Here is a 23,319-nt window from a genome sequence, read left to right as displayed (position 1 = left end):
AATTTAAGTCTGTTTTTATTTTTTCTCTTCTAAAGCAGATTTGAGTATAAATTATTTTTTGGTGTTGATATCATATAAAAATAATAATCTATTATGGGTCAACATCTGAATATTGCTTTCAGCATTGATCAAAGCTCAGAACGCTTACATTCTTGATCTGATATGATTGATCCAATATGCTGTAATAGAAATAAGGCCATGCTCATGAAAAAAATTAAAATCCTTCCTAATCTAACACTAGAACCACCATTGGCCAACAGCCACTGACGTTTGATTATGTCCTGCTCCTTCCCTGACTTCCTAAATGTTTGTATTTTACACTGCTCATTTGTCAGAATTTTGACATCAAACAGAAAAGTCTGCCTCTAGACCCTCACTACAGTCTGCCTCTAGCACAGACCCTCACTACAGACCCTGGTTCGATTCTAGGCTGTATCACAACCGGCCGTGATTCGGGAGTCCCATAGTGCTGTGCAGTTGGCCCAGCGTCGTCCGGGGTCGGGTTTGGCCGAGGAAGGCCATCATTGTAAATAAGAATTTGTTCTTAGCTGACTTGCCTAGTTAAATAAAGGTTAAATAAAATTATAATTTCCCTGCCTGGGCTGATGAGACAATGGATTGCGCAGTCAGAAGGAACAGAGTAAATAGGCATTTTCATGTCTTATATTTAGCTGGTGGTAACATGTTGAATAGACACCGTCTGGAATGCGTTTTTAAATCAATCAGTATTCAGGATTAGACCCACCCGTTGTACAAATGGAGTTAGACCAATGCAGTTGAACGTTCCGGAGCGCGCCACTTACTTCTCCATAGCGGTTGATAATTAATGCTTCCGAGTTGCGCTGTTTATTTCTAATATTTTTCAAAACCTATGAAGATGTTCAGTGAAAGAATATTAAGAAATGTGTTGACACTACAACACAGTAAAGACTGGGATAAACATCATGCCGAATGCTAATCAATAAAAACGTCTTCAATTTGCTGCTCTGTTTAGCTTGTTTACAGCGGGTCATTTCATATGGAAAATTTCAGAGGTGCTCTCAAAATGTCAACGACATTTCAAGAATAAAGTTCTGTATGGGGCATTAACATGGAGGCTGTTCTAAAACCTGGCCTAACTCTCTATATGGCTTTGGATAACACCAGGGACAAATCTACAGAATCAGAAACTGTGATACTCATCTTTCCACATCATACACAAAGCAGACACGGCTCTTTAAGAAACTATTTATTGTTTTTACCACAGGTGAAATGTTTGAACACAAGCAGATAAATGAGAAAACATGTCCTTTCCATAATCATATATAAGAGAAATCATACTGATTACAGTATAAATATCCAGGTAATAAGAATGATCATTAAAACATAACACCCATTATCATTGTTATGTGGCCATATAAACCTTTGGCTCTCTACTGAAAAGGGTGCTGGTCAACTACAGAGCACTGCAACCAGGCAGTGAAGGTGTCCAGACATACAGATCATTATGACAAACACATGGAAACAGTAGTACAATTAGACACAGCTCTACAGCTGCTGCTACAACAGCCATACAGTGATGCGGCTTTGACTTCCAATTTGTCAACATGATAAGATTTACTCAACAGTACAGAAAGTATCAAATCAACAGAGGTGTGTTTGTGTGAGTACAACCAAGTTTTCCTTGACTGTCAACCAGTGGAGCAATACTAGCTCAGTGAGAGGCTCATTCTGCAACAGGTAATCCAGATAGCATCCCAGGTACCGAAGGCGCCGGTATAGTCCAGGTATTGCATTTATGTGAATATGTTCCCAAATCAGAGAGAGTTGGCATCATAGAAACAAGAAGGTCTGTGAAGGTACTGTACTGACAAGCCAGCAGATGCTGAATCCTCAACAAAATAGTCCAGTCCATCTAGAGCACTGGCGGCTTGATTGACTTGAATAACGAAGGGATTTACCCAATCTAAAGTCAGTGTCCAATCACAATGTGACCCAGGATACCAGGAACAGAGTCCCTGCCAATCAGAGGGTCTGTACGAGCACGGGGAAGAGCAGAGACAAGTGTTCAGCTCCTCTGATTGGTAGCTTGTGTGTGGTGTAGAAGTGGATGACCTCTGGGATGGTGTCGAATGGCAGGCTGTTCTGCCCAAGGACGTACTTCCCATCCTTACACTGGCTGAACTTCATGTGCATGAAGCCATGGCAGCTCCTGAGAGAGAAGACAGCGCAGGCAGAGCACGGAAGAATCATGGACCACATCATATCACATAATGACACAGTGGAAGGGACAGGGCTGAAATACAGCCTACATATTTCTGGCATTTTATGAGGTATTTCTCACCAAGATTTAACACCATATCATAATGTATGACTAGAAAGCAGAGAGGGAATGGGGGAGTGATACAGTATAAATGAGTGATGTAATGGCATGTGAGAGAAAAGACAAAAAAGAAAGACAAAGAAGATGAAGGGTATGACGGAGGGGGGAGGGGGGGGGCGATACAGTACTAGCAGTAGAGCAGAGCTGCACCTCCCCTTTAAGAGCAACCAGCCCATCATGATGGATGTCTAATTACAGAAGCAGAGGGAAAGACAAGGGCTCTAATTGGGGAGCTACATTTAGTCATTATTACAGTTAGCAAAATCAACATTAAAGACCAGGGAAGTCTGTTGTTCTTCACAACAACAACAGAACCAGCATCGCTAAACTGCTAGCGCTATTTTGTGTGTGTACTTTAGTGTAAACTATCAAAATAAAGAAAGCTGCACACTCCAGCAATTTAATGGGTATTTACCCAACGTTTCAGTATCACTGTGCCCTCCTCAGGGTAATGTCATGAATACTTGAACCAGGTTATGTAGACAAATAGTGCAATTAGTGCAACCAATGACAATAGTGAGGGGTGTGTCATAATGATTCAGTTAATTAGAATTAATTAGTGAAACTTAAAAAATAGTATATGACATATTAAATATATTACGCTATTGTTATCATATAGAAACATAATGGAATATTGTACATCATATTAGCATCAACAAACATTGTTTCATTCAATTTCACATAATGATTTCTTTTTTCATTTCATATTTGTTGCATGTAATCTTTTGGTTCAACCTTAATGTACTTTAGTGCACATCAAGGAATGAAAGGTATGTTTTTTATTAAATAGCCACAGGTCACTGAGTAAAATCTCTCTTGAAGAGACATGGTTTGTCTGATCTATATTCATATTGGTGTGACGCTGGGCTGTCTGTCAGTCTGTTTCCAAGCCGACTTACTCTCTGCACCAGGTATCATCAACTAGATTCAACAGTGGGCCAATTTTTGGAGCGAATGGTCGGGTGGCTGGAACATAATTAGAAATCATTTGTAGACTGCAAATTGACCACAATATTTATTTGACTAAAACACAATTTCAAACTTTGCTTAGGTTTGTATACAATCACGTGTCTCTCTATTACGTGTGCAAATACTAGGGGACAGATTCCAAAAATTGCGGGAGTGGGGGGCACCAGTTGAGGAACCCTGCTCTACTGGTTATCTCCCTTTAACTACCTCTGTCTCCCTCACAACCATTCAGAGAAAAGATCAAACCACTTCTTTTCATAGACCCCTGGTACCTCCTATTGTGAGACCACATACTGTCGCTTTGTCGCTTCACACAATGCCATCCTGTGCGTTTCCACTGTTAACATCTGTGTGTGAGAGAGTGTGAGTGTACGTGTCCACTCACTCACGTGCACCTGTGTGTGGCCCACCGAAGGTGATTCATATTCATTACTGAAGTGAGAGCGGCTGATGTGAGAGTGGCTGATGTGAGAGCTGGAGTGTGCTCTCCCTGCCTGATTACCTCTCAGAGATAGATAGAGAGAGAGAGAGAAGAAGGACCGTGGGGAGGGACAGAGGAAGGGAGGGAGGACAGGGGGACAGTGATGGAAAAAAGGTTATGGATCAAGCTAGTAATTAGAGAGAAGAGATTTGTCCAGATATGCAGTATGCAGCTTGAAAGAGTATTGAGAGGAAAATCAGTGTGTCAATGATCTTCGGTGGATGTGAGGGAGGAGAAGAGAGAGGAGTAGGGGAAGGAGGAGAGGAAGAGAGACAGATTGAGGCCTACATACAGTGAGATAAAAGATCAGTGGAGATGGCAGCAAGTATCCTGAACACACAGCAGAAAAACATTCAACAGATTACTACAGTAGTCCATCTGAGGATGATTCAATAATTAGTCTAACCTACTGTACTTGTTGCACCATGTGACTCATATCAATCTGTATTTAAGTGCATTAGCAGTGATTTGATGTTGCCGTTGAAATGTAAACATCAATGGTGTGATTATGTTGAGCGTCATACCGTAGTGAGAGGGAGTAGTCGTTGCGGCTGGTCTGGCTGTTCCTCACCAGGTAGCTACACTCCTTACACAGGGTCAGAAGAGACTCCGCCTCTGAACGTGATAGGGCCCCGTGGTACCACCTGACAAACATACCACAGGGACATTCGTTTTTTTCAATTTGCTTACATGCATTGGTCAAAACTGAAGTCACATTGTCAAAACTCTTCCCACAGTCAGCGAAACAGAAGTGTATGTGGACCAAACTGTGAATCATTTTTCATTGCTTTCACACAAAATGCATTCAATGACCACATTCTCCGAAATCCATGAACTCTTTTCTCATTCATACTCCACCACCTGCAAAACTATATATTTGCAGCACATGTTTTCAAATGCTAACACACAGTTTCCAAAACTGTTATATACCTGTTCAAAACAGAATGATGGCAAATGTAGTGCATTTCTGCAGTAACCAGATTGAAACATACAGGAAATCTCGGCAGAATATTTTATAATTCCAAACACAGCTGAAAGCCTACCCAAGTGTCCTGTCTTTAGTCTCATTACCTAACAGACAAAAGAGGACGGCTTTAGAATGATTTAGTTTGGAAACATGGATCAAGGAAGACAGGTTGGTGGGGAAAGAAGAGTGGCAGGGAGAATGCATGGAGGACAAAGGAGAGGAAGACCAATAGCGGTGGTCTCTGATGAGATAAGGGCCACAATTATTGACCATGTTGTAAACCACGGTATCTCTTTGTGAGAGGCCAGTTTAAGGGTGCAACCAAATCTGCAGCATTCAACAGTTGCATCAATAGTACACATTTTCCGGCAAAACGACAGGTGAGATGTGCATCCTTCAATGATAATTGAACTACATATTACAATACGTTCACATTTTGTACTGACATTTTAAAATATATTGATTGTTTTGTGTTTATCAGTAGGATCCAAAAGGTTGCCTCCCACAGGAGGGAGAGGCAGAATATTATCAGATGCGCAGGAAATTGCCATTGTTGACATGGCAATTGGCAACAATGCAATAAAACTGTGGGAAATTTGGGACAGAGTGCTGGCAGACAATTTCACTTTTGGGAATGTGAATACGGTCAGCACAATGACAGTTGCCAGAGTCCTAGAGAAACATAAGATAAGGATGACGCAGTTTTACACTGTATACTTTGAGAGAAACGGTGAACGTCTGAAAGAACTCTGGTATCAATATGTCCAGGTAAGATGTCTGTTCAATAACCAAACAGGGTACATACACAGCTCTGCATTATGTAAAGTACTATAAAACTGTGCATTTACTGTATTTTAGAGAGTAATGGAGATGGAATCCAGGCAAACTGCAAGTACATTCATCTTTGTGGATGAAGCTGGATTCAACCTGGCAAAAACACGCTGCAGGGGAAGAAATGTGATTGGACAGAGAGCAACCGTGGATGTCCCAGGATAGAGAGCAACCGTGGATTTCCCAGGCCAGAGAGGAGCTAACATCACAATGTGTGCAGCACTGTCCAATTATGGTTTGCTGTTACACAAACCACTCATTGGCCCCTACAATACAGAGGCTCATTTATTTTCTTGATGAACTGTATAGTCGACTTGTGCCAGCGGAGGAGAGAGGGGCAAGAAACTCCCCTACCTTCGTTGTCGTGTGGGATAATGTGGCATTGCACCACTCTGTTGCAGTCACCGACTGGTTTGCTGCACATCCCAGGATGTCAGTACTATTCCTGCCTCCATACTCCCCCTTCCTAAACCCCATAGAGGAGTTTTTCTCTGCGTGGAGGTGGAAGTTTTATGACCACCATCCACATGACCAGATGTCCTTACTGGATGCCATGAATGCGGGGTGTGGAGACACTTCTCCTGAAGACTGCCAGTGTGTGGAGACACTTCTCCTGAAGACTGGCAGGGTGTGGAGACACGTCTCCTGAAGACTGGCAGGGTGTGGAGACACTTCTCCTGAAGACTGGCAGGGTGTGGAGACACTTCTCCTGAAGACTGGCAGGGTGTGGAGACACTTCTCCTGAAGACTGGCAGGGTGTGGAGACACGTCTCCTGAAGACTGGCAGGGTGTGGAGACACTTCTCCTGAAGACTGACAGGGTGTGGAGACACTTCTCCTGAAGACTGACAGGGTGTGGAGACACTTCTCCTGAAGACTGACAGGGTGTGGAGACACTTCTCCTGAAGACTGACAGGGTGTGGAGACACTTCTCCTGAAGACTGACAGGGTGTGGAGACACTTCTCCTGAAGACTGACAGGGTTGGATTAGACATTCTAGAAGATACTTTCCAAGATGCATCACCAGAGAAGACATAAGATGTGATGTTGATGAGAACTTGTGGCCAAATGCAGGAGAGGGAGAACTAGAACCCTCACAGTAATGTACAGTATGAGTGATTATACTATACATGTTGATGAGAACTAGACCCCTCACAGTAATGTACAGTATGAGTGATTATACTATACATGTTGATGAGAACTAGACCCCTCACAGTAATGTACAGTATGAGTGATTATACTATACATGTTGATGAGAACTAGACCCCTCACAGTAATGTACAGTATGAGTGATTATACTATACATGTTGATGAGAACTAGACCCCTCACAGTAATGTACAGTATGAGTGATTATACTATACATGTTGATGAGAACTAGACCCCTCACAGTAATGTACAGTATGAGTGATTATACTATACATGTTGATGAGAACTAGACCCCTCACAGTAATGTACAGTATGAGTGATTATACTATACATGTTGATGAGAACTAGACCCCTCACAGTAATGTACAGTATGAGTGATTATACTATACATGTTGATGAGAACTAGACCCCTCACAGTACTGTACAGTATGAGTGATTATACTATACATGTTGATGAGAACTAGACCCCTCACAGTAATGTACAGTATGAGTGATTATACTATACATGTTGATGAGAACTAGACCCCTCACAGTACTGTACAGTATGAGTGATTATACTATACATGTTGATGAGAACTAGACCCCTCACAGTAATGTACAGTATGAGTGATTATACTATACATGTTGATGAGAACTAGACCCCTCACAGTACTGTACAGTATGAGTGATTATACTATACATGTTGATGAGAACTAGACCCCTCACAGTAATGTACAGTATGAGTGATTATACTATACATGTTGATGAGAACTAGACCCCTCACAGTACTGTACAGTATGAGTGATTATACATATACATGTAATGTACAGTGAGTGATTATACTATACATGTTGATGAGAACCCCTCACAGTAATGTACAGTATGAGTGATTATACTATACATGTTGATGAGAACTAGACCCCTCACAGTAATGTACAGTATGAGTGATTATACTATACATGTTGATGAGAACTAGACCCCTCACAGTAATGTACAGTATGAGTGATTATACTATACATGTTGATGAGAACTAGACCCCTCACACAGTAATGTACAGTATGAGTGATTATACTATACATGTTGATGAGAACTAGACCCCTCACAGTAATGTACAGTATGAGTGATTATACTATACATGTTGATGAGAACTAGACCCCTCACAGTAATGTACAGTATGAGTGATTATACTATACATGTTGATGAGAACTAGACCCCTCACAGTAATGTACAGTATGAGTGATTATACTATACATGTTGATGAGAACTAGACCCCTCACAGTAATGTACAGTATGAGTGATTATACTATACATGTTGATGAGAACTAGACCCCTCACAGTAATGTACAGTATGAGTGATTATACTATACATGTTGATATACATGAGTAATGTACAGTATGAGTGATTATACTATACATGTTGATGAGAACTAGACCCCTCACAGTAATGTACAGTATGAGTGATTATACTATACATGTTGATGAGAACTAGACCCCTCACAGTAATGTACAGTATGAGTGATTATACTATACATGTTGATGAGAACTAGACCCCTCACAGTAATGTACAGTATGAGTGATTATACTATACATGTTGATGAGAACTAGACCCCTCACAGTAATGTACAGTATGAGTGATTATACTATACATGTTGATGAGAACTAGACCCCTCACAGTAATGTACAGTATGAGTGATTATACTATACATGTTGATGAGAACTAGACCCCTCACAGTAATGTACAGATGACTATACATGTTGACCCCTCACAGTAATGTACAGTATGAGTGATTATACTATACATGTTGATGAGAACTAGACCCCTCACAGTAATGTACAGTATGAGTGATTATACTATACATGTTGATGAGAACTAGACCCCTCACAGTAATGTACAGTATGAGTGATTATACTATACATGTTGATGAGAACTAGACCCCTCACAGTAATGTACAGTATGAGTGATTATACTATACATGTTGATGAGAACTAGACCCCTCACAGTAATGTACAGTATGAGTGATTATACTATACATGTTGATGAGAACTAGACCCCTCACAGTAATGTACAGTATGAGTGATTATACATGTTTTTTGTTTGTAATTATTTTTGCAGCCCTGGAATTTGTTTTTTGTTTCAACTTTTTATTTTTCACAAGTAAACTAGTATATGCAAAGAAATCAAAAAAAGAAAGTCTATTGAAGCAAATTGCTGCATTTCTGATTCATTCTTGTTACATAAACTGTAGTACAGTCAATAAAGTGAAAAGGTGTCACTCTTATTCTATAATGAAATACTGATTTATGTGAAAAGTCATTCAAACTTCAAAGAGAAAAGTTAATAATTTATGTAAGGCTCCCTGTTGTTAGTGTTTTTTAGGTCAGTGTGTTATGAGTGACAATGTATGCTTTCTGAGTGAGAACTGTTGCCAGTGTTATGGTCCAACAAGCTTATTTTGAGACATGTATGAAGTGTTTTGGTGGTTTGAGTGAGTTTTGGAGGTGAGATGAACTGTTTGGCCAAGATGCATGTTGGTAATGCAGACTGTGTGAAGAGTTTTGAAAGAGTGCCTTCAGTATTGACCGATGCTTGTTAGCACTTGAAAAAAAACTAATGGAAAGGATGGAAGGAGACCAGCAGCTCAGTGCATTGTGAAATACTAATGGAAGTGAAGGGCAAATTACGGGATATTATTTTCATGATGCAGGCTACACAGATGTGTTAATAAAGTGATGTGCAAATATTTTATTGTCACCATTGCTGGAATGCGTTTGCTCTGTCATCAAATGTGTTTTAACAATCTGTTCCTTCTCACTTTAAACAATCATTATCTCCATTCGTCACGGTTTACTAACTAAGGGCAGATGGCGCAGGGGGTCACACGGAGACCAGACCATGCTCACTCAAACCCAGAGATGAGTGGGGCTCTCTAGTGGATCCTGTAACAACCCTTAAGAGACCACCAGGAAGAGTAATGGACTACCCACTCACACTGGGCTCACTTTATGCCTACGGCATTGTGTACACGTGATTGATTAGTAGACCTGTTCATTCATATATGGAGAAACACACTTTATTCTAATGATATGTATAAAACAACCATATTTTACATTCTACTATCATGCGTTCAGTTTTACTGTATACACAGAGAAATAAAACCCAAACCAGAGATAGCAAAGTACACAATAAATTGTCATTACAAAAGAAGAGTACAGTACGTACACTTGTTTCTCCAGGGGCAGGGTGGGGTCTACTCTCTCCCCAATCATGTTGTGGGGGTCAGAGCAGGGCATCCGGAACTTCATACCCCCTCCTGCCAGGGGACTGGACCTGGGAGGACGAAGGCGCTCCGTGGGGGACGAGGACCGGTCCCACTCGGCACCATCAAACTGTACTGTACAGAGACAGAGGGGGAGGATACATATTAAAAGAGAGGGGGAGGAGCCAGAAAGAATGAGAGTGAGTCAGGCCTGGTAAAAATAGAGATGCGGTTGTTGGTGCAGAGGGCAAAGGGTTCGGCATGCCATAGGATAGAGGACAGACAGTGTTTCTACTGAAAGGGGTCCACAAAGGAGAAGAGAGCTGGTAGTACAGATCTGACTGGGTGCAACTTTATCATCATCCAGTGGCTGGCTGGGACTGGGAGATGCTCCAGGGTGACCTAATGCGACAAGGCATGAGAGGGCCATATAGCACAGGGAGCTTATGGGTAGTGGTGGGGAGCGAGCCCCGAGGGGCTGCAGTGCTGTGTAGAGGGAGAGAGCGAGAGCGCAATGTGTGGCAACTGGCAAAAGCTCATCATGACCCAAATGCTTTATGAGACCAATCGCTGTGTGTTACCACCAGCATCTACATTAGCCTACGTGTTGCCAAACCTAGTGGTGGGTTGTTAGGTCACTTGACCCAGTGATGTGTGTTAGTTAACATCATACAGAAAGCAGGCAGGGCAGATGCAGGACACTGGGGGTTCAGGCTGGGGGGGGGTCATAGGGGGTCAGGGAGGGGGTTGGGGGAAGTCTTGTTGTCCTGGATGAGAGGTTGAGAGGTCACCTTGCTCTCTGAGGGGGGTTGGGAGCTCCTCCTCCAGCTGCTGCCCCACTGGAGGGGGCCAGGAAAGCTCAGCCAGTTCTGACATCTCTACAGGCAGCCAGGCAGAGAGGAAGATAATATATATATGGAGAAGGGTGTGAAATGACAATAATATAGAGAATGTGAAAGTCTTGGTGAAAATAAGTATAAAAAAAATATTAAAAAAAAAAGGAGTGAAGAGAACGGAAGGGAGCGTAGTAGATGCGGCATGTCCGGTTGACAATGAGGTGGACTGTGTGTCAGGGACAGGGCGCACAGTGAGGTAGGGGCTGACCAAATTAGCCCAATTACAAACCGTGGCAAGTAACCACGCAACACATTACTGCAGCCTCAATGGCAGAAACACACACACAAGCTCACACAGAATCCTCCATGCCTGTGCTACACACCACACACACAGTGAAACAGGATTACAAAACAAATGAAGGGGAAAGGGGGCTGACATCTTAATGATCTGACAAAACCAAAGACCCCCTGGGTGTGTGACATCAAAGGGCAGCTGAACGGGACATTAGGAGAGAGACCCCATTGCTGCTGTACATACATCCCGCTCTCCCTCATCCCTCCCTCCGCTTAATTATTGAGCAGGCAGACACACTCCGCCACTTTCTCTGGCTCTCTGTGAATTATTGATGCATGGTGCAGTACAATGGCCCCATCTGGAGAGCACCCCCCCCCCCCCCCCCCCCAGCCCTGCAGAAGCCATGATTAAAGTGTGACCTCCACCCACTGCCCCCCTCACCTCCCCCCAACCACACTTCCTCTCCTGGCTGCCTCCCATCCCCACCTCTCTCTCGCTCCAAACAGAGAAAAAAGGACTAAGGGGAGAGTGTGGGGTAAAGAAACACAGGCTCAGAGCAAACAAAAATGAGGGCGGGTTAGAATGTAAGGATGAGGGGAGTGAACTCGGTGAAGAGAATCGCACTTCAGAGTGTGTGGACATTTTTGTAATTATATTTTTTAAGAGGACAGAGTTAAGCTTTGTGTGTCATGGTTAATGGGGAAATTCCAACAGAATTCCTGCCCTGTTTGGGGGGAGTACCAGACAGCATTCAACACAAAGGACATTCAGTGCAGTACAGTATAATACCACCACGTGCTTATGAACCAGTTGCACTAGTATGAGAGCATGTGTGCATTCTGTTCATAAGTTGTGATTCCAAAGTTGCTGCGATATGTAGCACACAAGTGCCAAGTATAAATGTTTGAATTTCTGAGGAAGCTGTTTGGTCCATCTGTGTTTCAGTGTGACCTGTCTGCAGTGTAACATCAAACCTGAATGAACCATTTGTAACGCCCTCATGACATCACTTTTACCTCCTCCTGACGATGTCAGCACTCATCACCGTGACAAAGGGCAGGACGTGACCCTCTGCTGGTCTGGTGCACGCACACACACACACACACACACACACACACACACACACACACACACACACACACAGAGAGGTCACTCAAACAGAAGGCACATCTGGGCACCATTTACTACTAACTGGTGGCTCTGTCACACAGGCTGGGGAGCCCATTTGCTCAAAGGTCTTTCTTGTGATATAAGACACTGTGACAACATAATGTTCTGAGAGAGGACTAGCAGGCAGATTGAAATTTCACGACAATAGAATATTCAGGATTATAGTACAAAAACCTGAACAGGCCACTAAGCATACACAAAAACGGCTGCATTTAGACACACTAATTAGTCTTTTGACCAATCAGATCGTCTCAGGAAAAGATCTGATGTGATTGGTCAAAAAGTATCAGAATTGGGCTGCCTGCGTGAATGCAGCCAGAAAACCTCATACTGAAGTGGGTCCATTGGTGTGGTTGGCAACAGGTGAAAGCAACTCACTAATTAATGGCTTGGCTGAATCACAATCATAGTAATCATTCCACATGCAAACAATTTGAGTGGATTGAACCATGAAAAAGGCATTTTAGTATCTTAACAAAACACATTTTCAATCCATTTTACTCTTTCAGTCTGGAAGAAAATGCCACAACAAGCTAAAAAGCTGGGTAAATATAAAAATACTTTTTATTTAGCATGATCATAAATACATATCCTGGAATCAAGCGACATAAGCATTGGATAAATCCTGCCGTATCTCTTCATTAAACACAATTATGAAGACATCAGCTTTGTAACATGCCCAGCTCCCCATGTTCTCTGTGCCAACAAAGGCCTTCTGCTGGGCACAACTGCTCTCTACTAATGACAGCCAATTAACACCCTACATGAGTGTGAAACATGCATGGATTCACAAGCCATGAATTCACACTGAGGCATATACAAGATGAATATGCATGGCATTTGGAATTCATGGACAGAACTGCAAAAATAGGTGCTGCTTTGTGTGTTATGTTGTATTTCAAGTCAAGACTTTCTATTCCTCATTTTCCTCTTTCTCCGCTCTCTCCATTTTTCTAGGGATTGTATATTCTGGTGCCTTCCCGCACCCCACTCTCTATCCACCTCCCTCTCTCCCCCACTCATTCTCCCCTCTAAGTGGGACATTATCTCTCCATTCACTGATTCTCTCCTCCCCTCCTCCCCTCTCGCTCTGCCTCCCATCCAGCTTACTTGAGGGAGCGAGCCGGGATCGCGGAGGACATGTCTTTTCATTAACGTCAGTAACGCTTCACATCGAGCGAGGGAGTGAAGGAGGGAGAGAGAGCCAGGGATGGATGGGAGAGCATCTTCACGACACATCCTGTAAATTGATGGAGAAGCCAGTCGGGACCCCCAGGGCCTGCTTAGAGTGAGCTAACATACCAGGGACACACTGGTCACAGTGATGGAAATCTCATTCTTGCAGCTTCACACACAGTCAAGGAAACACACACGTGTCTTTGTAGACTTTCAGTATAAACCGATCTAATATTCCATATCTGTAAAAGATGGTATGAAGATGGTGCAAAGGTTTACTCTGCGATATGATGTAGATGCAGAAAGTAAACAACATAGTGTATCAATTTCCGCAACAACTAAGAGCGTTAAAGCGTGAGGCCCAACTTCTCTGCTGTTTTGGTACCTTGGCTACTACGCACTAACAACGTGAAGCGAACCCGTGCACATGTGCAGATACTGTGTGTGACTGTGAGAGAGTGAAGTCTTGCATCTCACTCATCTCAATATCTCCGGTGATGCTCATGGCAACGTCATTTCGCTGAGTCTAGCTTTAAGGCCTTACACGTGGAGGGAGACCAGATAGAGATCAGATACGAACAGCTCATAAATCAAAGACACCGTGAACCTAACACCACTCATTTACTCATTAGACAGGGTATTTTGTGTGGAGTAATGAATCTGTCCATTTCATTAGCTCACTAATTGGTGTTGCATGGCTGCAGGGCTATTTATCCCTCCCTCACTGTTGAATGTTCGATGACTCCCATAAATTAATGGTGGCTGGATGAGGGGGTAGCTAGGTGCTTGTGACAGCTTTGCGGTATACTAATTAAAACTTACTGGACTGTTAGCCGCGGGCTCTCTCACTACTGGTGTAACGCAATTGACTACCAACTCACACTAACACTGATCTCAACCGCCTGAGCTGGACTGGACTCCACAGTAAATACTGTAAGTCCCACTGGCAAGAGGATATGCACAACATTTAACTTCCTGATTATCGTAATTGTGCAACTATGCAAAAAGCCCTCTCTAAATATATATTTAATTAGGAGCATCCTGTTCTCACCCGACTGAGGTGACTGGTGATAATCAGGCCTACTGACAGTAGTGTGTGTGATTTGTGTGTGGGGAGGGGGGCGGGGTGAGTGCTGAGGCACTGTTGGCAGATCGTGATGCCCACCCATCCCCCTACGTTATCAGGCTGCCTGTGTGTGTCACCTCAGTAGGGAGAGAGGACAGCAGGGACAGCCCTGTAAATGAGAGGTTGTCAGCAGGTGACTGATTGCACCCTGTCACAATGCCCCCCCCTTGCAAGGGTTCCACAAACATCCACTGAGCTCACATCAAATCTGCCATAACCACCTTGGTACACCCCCCCCCCCCCCCCCCCCCCCCTTTTAGTGCTGCCATACCAACCTGACCTAGCAAAGCCTGCGATCTGACTGGGAATATGGATTAAATGTAAGAATGGAAATACATTAGTGCTTCTGTTTTTCACCCCAATCTGTTCACACAGGCCGGGTGACACGTAGCTGACTGACTGTAGGTAGAAAAACAGGTGCCAGAAAATCAGGAGCGGAGGTTTTTACCCACATCTGCTACCTTTTTCTAATTGGTGTTGTAATAGATCCTGTCCAAGAGTGCACATTTGGCAGACAGTTCTGGGTTCTAGCCCTTAAAATCTTCTGAGAGGGTCACTCACCCGACCAACATAATCCTTTCCGTCAACGCTAGAATTACAGTGTTTCTTTGCCTGGGAGCTAATGTGATGTGTGTGTGTGTGTGTGTGTGTGGTGGGCTGCTGTAGCAGTTCTGCTGACCACCGGCTTATTAGCACTGGATCAGTCATGCAAACGTGAGCATGTAATTAACTGAGAAGAGAGGGGGAGGAGAAGGAGAGCATGAAATAAAGGGGAGTGAAAGCGAGCGTGTTGATTTAGTCTCCTGCCACCTTGACCTCCGGACTCTGAGATGCAGCTCATTTAAGTAGGCTCTGCCGTATCGTACACTGATCTACTGCCCACCGCCATCTGTCACTCTCATACACACCAGATAGAGACAGGGCTTCACAACATAAAAACACTTTGTACCTTGTATTGTTAAGATGTAGGTCTCTCTGACACAGACAACTCATTGTGTGCCGGGGGTAGTATAGTGGTAGTGGGAAGGGGGGATACCTAGTCAGTTGTACAACTGAATGCATTCAACTGAAATGTGTCTTCTGCATTTAACCCAAACCCTCTGAATCAGTGTGGTGCGGGGGAGGCTGCCATAATCGACATCCACGTCTTTGGCGCCCGGGGAACAGTGCCTTGCTCAGAACGACAGATTTTTACCTTGTCAGCCCCGGGATTTGATCCAGCATCCTTTCGGTTACTGGCCCAACGCTCTAACCACTAGGCTACCTGCCGCCCCATTGGAAGACAGCAGTTTGATCCCCCGTTCCGCCACTCACTCTCTTAGCTTTATCCCTCATCAGTCTCCCCCTCTACGTGTCTAACCTGTATCTGGCAATAAAACATGAAAATACCCCAAAATATATTTTCTAAAATAAAATTTAAAAAGCCTCGTCTTCAATAGGCATGTAGTCTGAGTGGGATCATTCAACATGTGTGTGCAATGGAGTGAGAGTGGTCATTCATTCAAAGGAGGGCATTGTGGCTGGAGTGAGAGTGGTCATTCATTCAAGGGAGGGCATTGTGGCTGGAGTGAGAGTGGTCATTCATTCAAGGGAGGGCATTGTGGCTGGAGTGAGAGTGGTCACTCATTCAAGGGAGGGCATTGTGGCTGGAGTGATAGTGGTCATTCATTCAAGGGAGGGCATTGTGGCTGGAGTGAGAGTGGTCATTCATTCAAGGGAGGGCATTGTGGCTGAAGTGAGAGTGGTCATTCATTCAAGGGAGGCCATTGTGGCTGGAGTGATAGTGGTCATTCATTCAAGGGAGGGCATTGTGGCTGGAGTGAGAGTGGTCATTCATTCAAGGGAGGGCATTGTGGATGGAATGAGAGTGGTCATTCATTCAAGGGAGGGCATTGTGGCTGGAGTGAGAGTGGTCATTCATTCAAGGGAGGGCATTGTGGCTGGAGTGAGAGTGGTCATTCATTCAAGGGAGGGCATTGTGGCTGGAGTGAGAGTGGTCATTCAACGTGTGTAGTATGGTGAGACAAACAAGTGAAATACTGGTAATTGAGTGTAAAAGTGTGGTTGTGAGTGTAATAGTAAACGTGTGAGATTGGTGGGCATGTTGCTGAGGAGGAGACTGAAGTTAGTCTGTACCTGCGAAGGCTTTAGAGATGTTGTCTTTCTTCCACTCCCAGGGCTGATCGTATTCATCTGCTGGCCGCTCGTCATCCTGCGGCAGCCGGCTCTCCCTGCCCTCCTCCAGGAGGTCTCCGTACCCCAGCCCCACCCCCAACGGCCGCCCGCGTTCATCCTCGTAGGGGGTGTCGTAGAGCTGCACCTCGCCCCGTGCAAGGGCTGCCCCAGGGCCACGCTGCAACTCTGGTAGAGAGAACACAAACATTTGCCTTATTTAAAAGGAAAAGAGCATGCAACTATTTGTATTTGTATTATTTTTGTGCAGCCTGCTGGAGGCTTAACGAAGCCCTGGGCTGGACCCGCAGCTGTGGAGCAGAACAAACAGCAGTCCCTTCTCTTCACAGTCACAGCAGCAATCCAGTTACCGCATCTCACAACAGCCACTCTCATTAGCATTTTCATCAGATTTCTCAGCGTGTAGCATGTTCTATAAAAATCAACCTTCAGAGAGTTACATGTGACCTTGAGCTATGTAGTCATAGATTATTGAAATAACAAAACATCTGAAGACAGACTTCTGAAACAACAGGCGTATCGATGAGCGTCAGCAATCAGTGGTTGTCTCATTGATGTGGGCTGAGAAGCTCAACACTGGCATATCACATATTGGGTGTGAGGAAAGTGGAAGGATCTTTTGTCTCCACCACCAGCCTGGCTATGGAGGTGCAGTTATGTATGAGGGAAAGAGTGCTGGAGCTAAATGGGAGGGTTGGTTGGTGAAAAACAGAACGGGCTAACTTTAACCTTCAGAGGACACACTGCCATTGGGTGCCCCTGTTGTCTCCATGGCGACAGAGGAGGCCCTGGGGACAGACCCTGAGGTGGGAGGAGGAGGTGAGGAAAGGAGGGCTGGGTTGGCTTGATGTTAAGTCACTGTGACAGAGGCAGGCTCAGTGTCGTGGCATACTGCTGTACCTGTGTCAGGGCGCCGAGAGGAGATGGAGGAGATTAGGGGAGGGAGATAAAAACAGGCAGGGTTGGAAATGAGAAATGGATGGAAACATGATGGTGGGGGGGATGAGGAATCTATTACGGTATGCAGATGGATGGCAGACCAGTGGGTGATAGAGAATAGAAACTGAGTTCTACTAAACTTTAAAAAACGTGACAGAACCAGATCAAAGATACATTGGGATGACATCTGCCAATATTTGTATAATTTAACCCTCTACACTCGTGGAAATTAGCCTATATGGATAGGGTTAAATTTAAACATTTCTTACAGAAGAGGTATGAAAAGGATATACATGGCCATGGTAGCAACTGTTCACCTGAATCCAAAAATTACAATGTTGATTTTGTGCATTTTACATTTACTGTTCTTTTGCCACATTTGTTTATTACAAAATGTGAAAAAAACTCTGGACACTTAACATTTCCCTCATTCAGACAACAAAAAACATGCAAAAGTTGCTCAATTAGCAAGAGGGATGGGGCAACTTCTTGTCGCCTGTTCAGCGATGTGAAGCGCAGTGCCAGAGCTCTGAATTCATGTTAATGTTCCAATTTAGGCATTCATCAATGTCCAAATCTGCCATTTTCAATCAGTTTAAGAGTACGAGTGCTACGGCTATGGTCAGTAATAATCCGTCTCTGGGATTATAATAGTAATTCTATTTGAGAATCCGAGAGATATTCAGTCTCAGACTCCTGGTTCTCTGTTCCACCATGTTTTTTAATGAGCGGCCACAGACACACCACACCAGTCCTTGGTTGACTGGCTCAGACTCCATTGTGTATCTAACAAACTGAAAGACTAGAAGCCCTTTCGTCCTAACCCTGTGACTATGAACTACTTATGACCTGAATGAAGCCAGCAAAGACAACAGTCAAACACATACTCACTAACTCTCAGATGGACTAAAAAGCTACCCAGACTCCCCCGAGGGCAGCAAGGGGAGAAACCACCACTCTGATTGGAGAGACGCTTCGCTACACAAGCCTGACAGACAGTGGTCGGGGAATAAGAGATGTTACTACAGAAAAGCCAAATGAGAAACGATAGATCTGAAGGATGGAAGAATAGCGAGAGGGAAAGGGCACAGTTGGATAGAGACATTCGTAAGGGGTGGTGAAAGGCTGTGTGAGAGCTGAGTGAGTCAGACTGAAAGAACTGTCTGAGATGGGGAAAACCGTTTCTGCTGGAAGGGGATGTAGCCTAGTCAGCAGATCTGTTTGTACTCTAGGCTCTAGCCAACTGTTCTATCTAAGGCATGACAACCAAAGTCAGAGGAGTTGGCTAAAGCACAAACAGATCTGGCAATGAGCTAGGGATGTACAATAGGAATGTAATTACATAATATATACTTTTTAATTATGTGTGACCTACCTGTTATCAGCCTACCTGTCGTCTGGTCTGCAGTATGTATAACAATGTTCTAAAAAATGACGTAAATACATCCAAAACCCTGAGACTCGCCTGTGATGACACGTTGGGCCTCGTAAGGCTCCATGTAGCCGTTGTTCTCACAGGGAACTTGTCCCAGATCAGGCTCTGGCCAGGGGTTTGGGTGAGCATCAAACGGATCAGAGTAATCTGTGTCCCCTACTGCTGGGGCTGATGGAACTACCTGGGATACAGAGACACACACATAAAGACACAGTGCACTACACCATTCATACAGTCTCAACTACAGACCACTGACACCAGAATTCTAAAATATTTTCATTGTCCAAAAATAGACTTCCAATTTTTCTACATGTTGCCAATTTTTCTATAAAATGAATTAGTTGACATCTGAAAGCAACATGGAATGAGTATGTCAGAAACTGATAGAATTGTTATTTTGTGTGACAGAGATAGAGAATACAGAGGGGGTTTATTTGAGGAGAGCATTTGTTCCTCCATAGGACGATTCCATGCCAGGAAAGGCAGAAAATATTTTGGGTATCTCCCATTGAAGCTTCTATGTGAAAATTGCCAGAACAATCTGACATTGACCCCCTCCCTCCATTTGTTTTGTGCACTGCTGCTACTCACTGTTTATTATCTATGCATAGTCAATTCACCCCTACCTACATGTATGACCTCTAACCGACTCGGTACCGGTACCCCATGTATATAGCCACGTTAATGTTATGTTATTGTGTTACTTTGGTTTATTTAGTAAATATTTTCTTAACCCTTCTTGAACTGCACTGTTGGTTAAGGGCTTGTCAGTAAGCATTTCACGGTAAGGTCTACACTTGTTGTATTCGGCACATGTGACAAATAAAGTTTGATTTGATAACAACAAAACAATTCAGGCTGTCCTGGTGTGGAATAGCCCATACATGCTGCACACAGGAAGGAATAGTAGTCAGCTGGCACACTGACAACTACAAAGGCAGCCATATGGTCACACACAATCAGACAACCAAGTCAGTCAACAAACCCCTGTTAGACACGCAGACACAAACCATATACGTTCCCTTGTTGATTCAGTAACAGGTTATCGAACGACCAGGAATGAATCTGAAATGTTAATGAGGGTATAGATGTTCTCACACACCAGAATTCTACACTGAGACATTAATGAGAGCAGCCAGAGCACGCATACAGAGTCTGTATCGACTCTACTTTCCCTCAGTCCTTCAATGTACTGTTAGGAGCTGTGCACTTGTGGCTTTTCAAATGATAAATCATTATCTTAGTCATGATGTGTGAGCTGATTTTTTAAACTGAATTAAATGTGCATTCGCTGCCTTTCTACATAGGCAAACTTTCACTCTCCCTTTCTATCTCTCTATGAAATCCTGAGCATCCCTGACCCTTGCAGCTGTGCCTGTGTGTTCTCCTGCCAACACATACTGTACTCATCCAGGGTGGGACTGTGAGCCTGATGGCAACACAAGTGTGGCAGCATACCGTCCAATAGCCAAGCGCCTGCATGGCTTCCTTCACCATGTGTTCACATGGGGGTCTCTCTCAGCTTGCTAAACCAAACGCCATTTATTATTTATGGCTGGACATAAACTCAGGGGACTGTGACGCCCCACTCAATGAGCCATCCAGCCCATCAATAACACTTCCTTCCATTTGCCATCTAGGCCAGCCATGTTATGGGCCACTTCAAATATGGCGTGATGTATTGAAACATTGCATACTTCTGACTCACATTACAAGTCACTTGCTTATGGGTTTAATCAATAAGCGGAGGGGTCTTTGTAATGGTAATGAATGTTAATGTAGAACAGGATAAATTACTTACAGGCTCTTGTTCCTCTAAGGAGAGGGCACTCAGTAAAATCTTAGTTCGCCCCAGCTCCTGTGAGTCCACCTTGATGAGGCGGTGTTTGGGAGATACAACCTTCATATCCAGGCTGGCGGACTTCAGAGGAGAACCAAAGGCAGCAAGGGAAGAGTCTGATGACCCAGAGTCGTTTCTGTCCCGGTTCTCAGAGTTCTCGTACGGGTCCTCAAAGTCTAGGTTCTTCTGAGCCCGATAGGCTTTCAGAATCTCACTCTCTGTGTAGTCTGGTTTGGGTGGTTGAGGAGGCATCCTCCTGCTCCCAAAACTCAGATAGTCTTTGAGCCACTTTGCCATTTGACCTCTGCTCCCGCAGACACTTGATGGGTTTAAAGACAGGTTGCTGTTGTGGAAAAATATGATGATTCAGGTTAAACTACTTACATGCCCTTGGGTGAACTGATTCTAGACCTCAGACTAAATAGACAACAGACAGTGGATTGACATGGTCTGTCCTGAAGTTATGTAAAACACTAACATCACTTCTCCCATTTATAATGCAGGACTACTAGGATAGCCTTAAATTCTATGATAATCCTATCACTGCAAACGTGGACACTTATCCATTGGTCCAGGGGCCACTGTGCAACAGCGTAAAAAAAGAAAGAAAGAAAAAAAACTATTTCTGACTACAGCTGGACTTTATTTACTATAAATGTCAGCTCAGAGAAACAATAAAGCTGGACTTTGCCCGAGAAGAGCAATTACATTTAAAGCCCAGGTAAGAAAGTCTGATTTACTTCACTGATACTGTCAGTAATATATCATAAAAATAAACCTGCTTCAAAACAGCAGGCAATCATCACCAAATGAAATAACTAATGTTACATCACAATTATATTTTACAACAAAATACGACTGTATTAGCCTACTGCATTACCACTATCATGAAATCAATAATACAGGTAACGCCTTAACACACATTGAAGGCAATTATACTTCATCAAAGTTTATTATAGGCTAAAAACATCTAGGTCAAAACCTTCCACTGTAATCATAGTTTCCTTTCGTTTTAGTCCTGTGATCTGTGCATTACTTGACCATCAACAACGATAAAATTGAAACAAACTACAATTTATACACTGCAATCTATATTTTTACTTCCATGTAAATTCTGCAGCTTTTAAAACAAGCGTTTCACAAAATTCCTGCTTTTCTACTGACAGTGCATTGCGCTGAGACACAAACCTTCGGTCCTTGGCTTCTTCTACCACTCAGTATTCGAGCGCTTTATTCCACGTTTCTTCATTTTGATCGTAATAAAGGCAAACGTGGAATGTCTTCCTATTTTGATAGCTTTTGTCCGTTACTGTAAATAGAGAAAGTAAAACAACTACAGTCAGCTCAGGTGCGAGCGTGGAGAAGCACAGTAGAGTTCCGATAGAAGGAAACGACTGATCGCAAGTGAGAGCAAAACCTACGAGAGAAACCACGCGATTAAAGGGGAGGATATCAACCCACGAGTCCCAACTGATTATCCCTTTAAAAATCAGCCGATTTATCATTGAAACATTCAGCACAGACCACTAATCCCATATCGTCTGAGTAATTGCTTAAATAGAAGAAAAAAAATAAACATAAAAAATACACGATTCTATGTGGTAGCCATACAAATTAAAGGAAGAAAAAAAACGAACTTCAGCATAGCCACGGAAGTAGGGGTGAGCAGCACCATCTGAAGAAATAATAATATATAAATAAATAATTATAACATTATTTTTAGAAAAATATTTTTTTTTCACAAAAGTAGTGTACTGGGCCTTTACTAGTATTAGCAGATCGATTATAGACTTCTGTAGCATGGGCAAAAAAAAAAAAATCAGTGTCTCTGCTTTTCAGAGTTGTTGCCCTGTCCCTTTCTCTGAGATTGACATTCTAATGGTTTCAGAAAGAACAAAACCTTGTCCTTAAACATTTACATCAAAATGTGCAAAGTTTTGCACAAAACATCCACATCAAATTCAATATTTATCTTGAACAAATAACATAGAAAACAGACACTTTTTGTGCAGTATTAAAAAATCATCCTTACAAACAACTTAATGTAAATGTATTGTACATAGGCTGGTCATTGAGTACATAGAGACATCAAGTGGGTTGTGATGATATGATGTGGCTCAGTTGGTAGTGCATGACACTTGCAATGCTAGGGTTGTGGGTTCAATTCCCACAGGGGACCAGTATGAATATGTATGCTTGGGATAAGAGTGTCTACTTAAAAGGAATTAATAGACCATTTCAGTTTTCACATAGAAAAAAGTATTTCAAGAAACTGGAAAACATATATCAAGCAACTATTTTTATTTTCCACAAGAAT

General features: G+C 43.2%; 1 protein-coding gene across 1 annotated transcript; it reads right to left on the bottom strand.

The window, feature by feature from the left end:
- Window positions 1–1,220: 1,220 nt before the first annotated feature.
- LOC139407607 (Src homology 2 domain containing transforming protein D, b) lies at window positions 1,221–22,398 on the bottom strand. Its single transcript, XM_071151433.1, has 7 exons — window positions 22,191–22,398; window positions 20,964–21,345; window positions 19,193–19,343; window positions 16,732–16,956; window positions 9,956–10,127; window positions 4,337–4,456; window positions 1,221–2,191 (listed from the first exon to the last, which is right to left on the bottom strand). The coding sequence occupies exons 2-7, from the start codon at window positions 21,297–21,299 to the stop codon at window positions 2,005–2,007; spliced, it is 1,191 nt and encodes a 396-aa protein (XP_071007534.1). The 5' UTR covers window positions 21,300–21,345; window positions 22,191–22,398; the 3' UTR covers window positions 1,221–2,004.
- Window positions 22,399–23,319: the final 921 nt, after the last annotated feature.

This window comes from Oncorhynchus clarkii, chromosome 4 (assembly GCF_045791955.1).
Source record: "Oncorhynchus clarkii lewisi isolate Uvic-CL-2024 chromosome 4, UVic_Ocla_1.0, whole genome shotgun sequence".
NCBI classification, from domain to species: Eukaryota; Metazoa; Chordata; class Actinopteri; order Salmoniformes; family Salmonidae; genus Oncorhynchus; species Oncorhynchus clarkii.
Note: the sequence above shows the minus strand (reverse complement) of the source record. Positions and strands in the feature narration are given on the sequence as shown.

Bases quoted from the DNA above. Each gene is read 5' to 3' on its own strand.
- LOC139407607 (XM_071151433.1), bottom strand. From the start codon at position 21,299: ATGGCAAAGTGGCTCAAAGACTATCTGAGTTTTGGGAGCAGGAGGATG. The intron at 10,128-16,731 runs GTACAGACTAAC...GTCTCTGTACAG, and splicing joins CATCTCTAAAGCCTTCGCAG to TACAGTTTGATGGTGCCGAG. The intron at 2,192-4,336 runs GTATGACGCTCA...CTTCTCTCTCAG, and splicing joins GACTACTCCCTCTCACTACG to GAGCTGCCATGGCTTCATGC.